General features: G+C 32.1%; 1 protein-coding gene across 1 annotated transcript; it reads left to right on the top strand.

The window, feature by feature from the left end:
* Positions 1–276: 276 nt before the first annotated feature.
* LOC135127331 (zinc finger MYM-type protein 1-like) lies at positions 277–1,689 on the top strand. Its single transcript, XM_064053774.1, has 3 exons — positions 277–313; positions 1,023–1,609; positions 1,678–1,689. Exons 1-3 carry the CDS (start codon positions 277–279, stop codon positions 1,687–1,689), a joined length of 636 nt encoding a protein of 211 aa, XP_063909844.1.
* The last annotated feature ends 5,401 nt before the right edge of the window (positions 1,690–7,090 follow it).

Raw genomic sequence — 7,090 nt, 5'->3', positions numbered from 1 at the left:
AGCAAAATATGGATAGATCAGTGGCGGCTCCTCAGAGGAGGCAGGGGAGGCTGAGCCTCCTCTATTTTTTGGAGCTGAGCTTCCTCTAATTTTTTCGATGAAAGAATTTGTATTTTTGTAGAAATTTGTTATTTTTCAGAATATTTTGTTTGATTTTATTTACTTTCATCATATATCAGGTTAAAATGTCGAAAAAATTTATATTTGCGCCCTTACAATCATAATTCACACCTCTCCGCGTTTGGATTCACCCGTAGAGGCTAGCTTCCGATGGAAATGCATCTTACTATGGAAACTGTAACCTTGACGCATGGTGATTCTGCACTGCATTGGCTAAAACGTTGGACGGAACGCCGCTTCAGGCCGCTAGCCTCCGGCTAGTTCATCTCTTTTCAGATCAAGTCGTACGGATAATTTTATCTCTTTCTTATTAATTGGCGCGATCGGGTGAAAACAGGAAAAACATTGAGGTGGTTTCGCACGTTCCCTGTTCAGTGGTGTTTAGGCTTTACGTTGGTAAGGTGTTTTTTGTATCATTTATTTGCGTTTAATTTCTGATCGTTATAAACAACTAGTATTACCGGCATATTAATATTACTTATACATAACGAGAATGACCAACCAAAATAATTCAGTCTCTTGTGCAGATATCGTCGATTATCTATTAAAAAATTAATTTACTACCTTTGATTATGATAAAAAGATAGCTATAAAACAAAAGGGGAGACCAACACCATCACTCCCATTAATGGTAATGATAGGCAGAAAACAAAACAGAGCATTTCATGCAAATAATTATAACAAAACTAAATGGTTAACGGCTTCGGTTTTAAGGAACAAATTATACTGCTGGAATTGTATATTATTCACAAGTGATAAATCTTCCGTTTGGGGCAAAACCGGCTATAATAATTTACAAAATTTATCACGAGCTGTAGAAAGGCATGAAAAATCACAGGAACACATATTTTCTTCGATTAAATTAGAAATGCTTGGTAAGCAAAACATTGCCAATACTTTAGATTCGGCTCATAAGAGGGATATTGAGAACTATAACGAGAAAGTTGTTGAAAATAGGGCAATTTTGAAAAGATTAATCGATGCAATAATTTATCTATCAACGCAAGAGTGTTCTTTTCGTGGGCATGACGAAAAAAATGATTCAGATAATAAGGGAAATTTTAAAGAATTGATCGATTTATTAAAAACCTACGACTCAAAGTTACAAAATTTTTTAAATGAAGCTACAGTTTTTACTGGAACCTCAAAATCAATTCAAAACGATTTAATTGAAAGCATCTGTTTTGTAATTAAAAATAAGACAGAAGAAGAACTGCAAAAAGCCGATTTTTTTTCTTGGGAAATAGATGAAACTACAGATATAACTTGTAAAAGCCAACTATCCGTAATTTTAAGATATGTTACAGATGGCGAACTTGTTGAGAGATTTACTGGGTTCTACGACGTTAGTAGTGGAAGAAATGCTGAATGTTTATTTCAGTTATTAACAAAAGAATTCAATCGGTTTGATCTGAAAAATAAATTAATTGCCCAAACTTATGACGGTGCTGCAGTAATGGCAGGACATTTAAACAGTCTTCAAACTAAAGTAAAAAATATTGCACCCCAAGCCTTATTCACACATTGTTATGCCCATAAACTCAATTTGGTATTAAGCAAAGCTTGTAACGGTATAAAAGACGTCAGAATATTTTTTTCAAACCTGTCAGGATTTTCATCATTTTTTTCAAAATCAAGCAAACGATCAGAAGTTTTAAATTCAATCGTTAAGCATAGGCTGCCAAGTAACGCGCCTACTCGTTGGAATTTTTCAAGCAGAGCTGTGTTTACTATTAATTCACACAGACAAAAATTAATTGAGGTTTTTGATTTTATTTCCGATAGTGAAGAATTTTTAAATGATCATCAAACTTTGAGAGAAGCTTATGGGCTCAAACGGTTACTGCTAGATAAAAATTTTATTTTTTACCTAAAAGTTTTTACAATGATTTTTGAACAAACTGATATAATTTTTCAAATTTTGCAAAACAGATCAACAGATGTTAATTATTCCAAGGATAGACTTAACTCATTAATAAAAAAATTGAAAGATTTTCGTACTAATGAAATTCATTTTAATGACTTATACAATATATTTTTGGACGATGCAAATGAAAACTATACCGAGAATGAACCAGGACCTTCGCAGCACAAAAAACGGAAAACATCATTTAATTTAGAAAGACAAGATTTACATTACAAACAAATTTATGCACAAATTTTGGATATCATTATCGTTCAACTTGAGACCAGGTTTGCTGATATCGGGGCTCTACAGTATTTTGATTTGGTAAATTATGAGAATTTTGGAACGTTTTCGAAAGAATTTCCTAGTAATTTGCTACAAGAACTTACCAAGCAGTATTCGTCTTTTGATCAAATATCTCTGAAAAATGAACTTTCTGTTCTTTATTCGGATACACATCTTCTAGGAGAATCTACGTCAGTTCAAGAAATGGTAGCATTTATTTATAAAAATAATCTAACAGACTGCTTGCCTCAGTTATACAAGCTTTTATGCCTAGTTTTATCAATTCCAGTAACTTCTGCTTCCGTCGAAAGATCTTTTTCAGCTCTTAAGCGAATAAAAACATATTACAGAAATAGAATGTCTCAAGACCGGTTATCAAATGTATCGTTAATTGCAATTGAAAAACGTTTGGTAAGCAAATTAAAAGAGAATAATTCATTTTATGAACATATAATCGATCACTTTGCCAACATGAAAAATCGTAGATTACCACTTTGCTATAAGAAGCTTTAATTGCAGTAGGTAGTGCATAATTTTTTAAACCAAAGAATTTTATTTTTATTTGTTATTTCGTTTTAATCCTACGAATTTATTTTAATTTGTTTTTTTTAAGAATATTTATGTATTTGTTATTTTTTTGAGAATTTACTTTTTATTTTATACTTACCTAGTAAGTGGGATAATAGGGCTGTCGGCGAACCACCCACTAAAATCAAAAAGGTAACGCGCCGCTGCAATACCGCAAGGTGGTGTGGAAACTTGCAAATATGATGTAATACGATTACCACACATAAAGATGTAAAAAGTAGTGCTTTTCAAATTTGAGCCTCCTCTGAAGAAAACTTCACGGGCCGCCACTGGGATAGATTATTATTCAACCGCAGGTAAACGAAATTACTTTGCTCCACATTTAAAGTGAGATTTCTTTACAACTTTTTTTAGTGACTACCAAAGTTGTAGTGGGAATAAATATGTCATGTTTGATACATAACTACAGGGTAACAATTATAATAGTAGGAGGATATTTCCAGAACTATATATTTATAAAAAGAAATTATATAGGTCGTTTTTATTTTATTAACAATTATTATTATTTAAAAACAATATACTATTTCCGGCGATCATTTATTAATGAGGAGATTAATGTACGATATACGTATGGACGAAAATAGTTTATTAATAAGAGCTTAATGCATCATTTCAGGCAACCAGATATACACCTCCCTCACTCAAATGGATTTCTATTTCTATTAATGTCAAAAATTTTCTTAATTGAAATTCAAAATGGAGAATTGTATAGAAATGGATTCTTTAACGCATCCGGAAGTAGAAAAGATAGAAAATGTGACTTCACTAAATTTACGTTCCTCGCGCGTTAGAATATCTCGATTATTAATCGCCTTTATTAACAAAGTTGTTCGTTAAATAGCTGTTAATCATTTGTTCTGTAATCATTAAATTAATGTCAGTGTGTCAAATATATAAAAATTGGTCTAAAGAGTTTAGATAGTACTTCCCTCGCTGCCGTGAACGTGACGACTGCAAGCCTATTATGTCTTTGTTCGTATTACATTTTTGTAATTCTTGATTTAATCAATAACATTAATTGATTCAGTCATTAATTTATTTCAGACACCCTGTATAAGCAAATCTAAAAAATATTAATGCAGTGATAAATCACAGGCATAGACTCATCACACATCATTCTTTACACATTTACGCATTTTTTCAGCAAAATTTTGCGGTGGCGTCATCAAATTTTTAGGATGGATGAGCAAATACAATTTCTTCAAAATTTTACCATGCTTATGATAATTTTAAAACATGTCCAAGATTTCAAAGCATTCGGTTTTGTAGTTCCTGAATAAATCAATAAAATAGATTCACGCATTCATTAATTTTTCACTGTCACCTGTATATGCAAATCCAAAAAATATGAATGGAATGATAAATCACAAGTACAGACTCATCATTTTAGGTAGGATTTATTCGGCAAGCTTTGAGCTGACGTCATCAATTTTTTGGAGGAGTTAAGTAAATATATTTTGATTAAAAATTTATCATGCTTGTCATAACTGTAAACCATCTGCAAGATTTCAAAGCATTCGGTTTTGCAAATTCAAAATTAAATTGTAAAATGTTGTTTCATAATTTTGATTTTTTTTTTTTTCAAAAATCTGGACGTTTCAGGTAAAAACTCAATTCGGAGTCATAAACTCCATGCGTAAGACTATGTTATTTCATACAATTTAAAATCCATTTACTATGTACAATTTTGAACTGACGTCATCACATTAGTGATGGGGATGTTTAGACAAATTTTGGTTAGCGTTTTACCATCTACATGATATTCCTAATATAAGTACAAAATTTCGCAACAATCGATCCAGTACTTTCGGAGATTATCTGTCTAATTAAAATCCGGGACGGCAGACAGACGGACAGACGAACAGACGGACAGACGGACAGACGAACAGACGGACAGACGAACAGACGGACAGACGGACAGACAGACGGAAACGGGAGACCTATTTCTTCGTCTTCTAGGGGTCATGAAAGGCCGAGAAAACCTAAAAGTAGAGAATCGGCCTACGGACTCGATTACAATACTTCCTTTGCTTACGCTCGGGAAGTAAAAAATTGGTCTAAAGAGTTTAGACAGTACTTCCCTCGCTGTCGGAAACTTGACGACTGCATGCCTATTGTGTTTTTTTTCTCATTACATTTTTGTAGTGGGAATTTAAAAAAAAATTGCGATGACGTCATCAACATTTTTGCAAGGACACGTATATCAGTTGGGATAGATGTAGTGTAATACTAAGAATAAAATTATTATATTCTCAAATTTTCGGGAAAATGAATTGGGTCGTTTGAATATTGATTTGTAATAATCAATAAAATAACGAAACAATTTACTCACGTATACCTACGTATCAGAGGCAACTGAAAATCGTGTATGTATAAAATATGTTAATTTAAGATGACAGGCGTAACAGCATACGTGAGAGCCAAACACAGAAACTGTAAACAAAACGACCGTCGGTTTTATTGCTTCGACTTCCGCTTATTATATAAAACATTGGGTTTTATTTTAATTCTTGACGGTGAAATTCACAATTGGTTGATTATAAACATGTCTATTTCACATTCGCGGAATCAAGTGAACGCATAAAACAAATGCAGGTCTGTAATGTTAAAGTCGATGTAAATAAGCGTGCTACCCTTATGTTTCAACCGAGTTTTTCCTTTAACAAATTTTGTGTCTACCAAATTGGGTTGGTTGGGGTGTAATACTAATAATAAATGTTGCCTTTAATTTAATCAATAAAATAAATTGACTTCATTAATTTTTTTGAACCACCTCTTAAGAAAATCTAAAAAATATGAATGGAATGATAAATCACAAGTACAAACTCATCATATTTTTTGCATTTTAGATAGGATTTATTCAGCAAAATTTAAGGGTGACGTCATCAATTTTTTTAGGAGGGATGAACAAATACATTTTGAACAAAAGTTTACCATGCTTATAATAACTTTAAAATATTCCCAAGATTTCAAAGCATTCGGTTTTGTAATTCCTGATTAAATCGATAAAATAAATTCACGCCTTCATTAATTTTTTTGAGTCACCCTGCATATGCAAATCCAAAAATATGAATGGAATGATAAATCACAAGTACAGACTCATCATATTTTGTACATTTTAGATACGATTTATTCGGAAAACTTTTGAGCTGACGTCATCAGTTTTTTGTAGAAGATAACCAAATATATTTTGACTAAAAATTTATTATGCTCTTTATAACCTTAAAACATCTGCAAGATTTCAAAGCATTCGGTTTTGTAGTTCCTGATTAAATCAATAAAATAAATTTACGCATTCATTAATTTTTTTGAGTCACTCTGTATATGCAAATCCAAAAAATATGAATGGAGTGATAAATGACAAGTACAGGCTCATCATATTTTGTACATTTTAGATATGATTTATTCGGCAAACTTTCGAGCTGACGTCATCAAGTTTTTGGAGGGGATAAGCAAATATATTTTGACTAAACATTTATTATGCTCTTTATGACCTTAAAACATCTGCAAGATTTCAGAGCATTCGGTTTTGTAGTTCCTGATTAAATCAATAAAATATATGTACGCATTCATTAATTTTTTTGAGTCACCCTGTATATGCAAATCCAAAAAATATTAATGGAGTGATAGTTCACAAGTACAGACTCATCATATTTTGTACATTTTAGATATGATTTATTCCACAAACTTTTGAGCTGACGTCATCAAGTTTTTGGAGGGGATAAGCAAATATTTTTTGACTAAAGATTTATGATGCTCTTTATAGCCTTAAAACATCTGCAACATTTCAAAGCATTCTGGTTAGCAGATTAAAAATTAAATTTCAAAATGTTGTTTTATAATTTTGATTTTTTTTCCAAAAATCTGGACGTTTCGGGTGAAAAGTCGATTCAGAGTTGTAAACTACATGTGTAGGACTATGTTATTTTATACAATTGAAAACCCATTTACTATGTACAATTTTGAAGTGACGTCATCGCTTTAGTGGTGGGGATGATTCGACAAATTTTGGTTAGCGTTTTACCATCTACATGATATTCTTAATATAAGTACAAAATTTCACAACAATCGGTCGAGTACTTTCGGAGATTATCTGTCTAATAAAAATCCGTGACAACAGACGGACAGACGGACAGACGGACAGACGGACAGACGGACAGACGGACAGACGGACAGACGGACAGACAGACG

Source organism: Zophobas morio, unplaced genomic scaffold (genome assembly GCF_036711695.1).
Source record: "Zophobas morio isolate AGI-343-1 ecotype UQ-CSIRO unplaced genomic scaffold, CSIRO_AGI_Zmor_V1 ptg000011l, whole genome shotgun sequence".
NCBI classification, from domain to species: Eukaryota; Metazoa; Arthropoda; class Insecta; order Coleoptera; family Tenebrionidae; genus Zophobas; species Zophobas morio.
The sequence above is the reverse complement of the archived record's forward strand: the minus strand, read 5'-3'. Positions and strand labels throughout refer to the sequence as shown.

What these genes read in the sequence shown, in the direction of transcription:
- LOC135127331 (XM_064053774.1), top strand. Translation starts at nt 277, where the DNA reads ATGCATCTTACTATGGAAACTGTAACCTTGACGCATG. An exon ending in AACTGTAACCTTGACGCATG is followed by an intron (nt 314 to 1,022) that starts GTGATTCTGCAC and finishes CCAATACTTTAG; the next exon opens with ATTCGGCTCATAAGAGGGAT.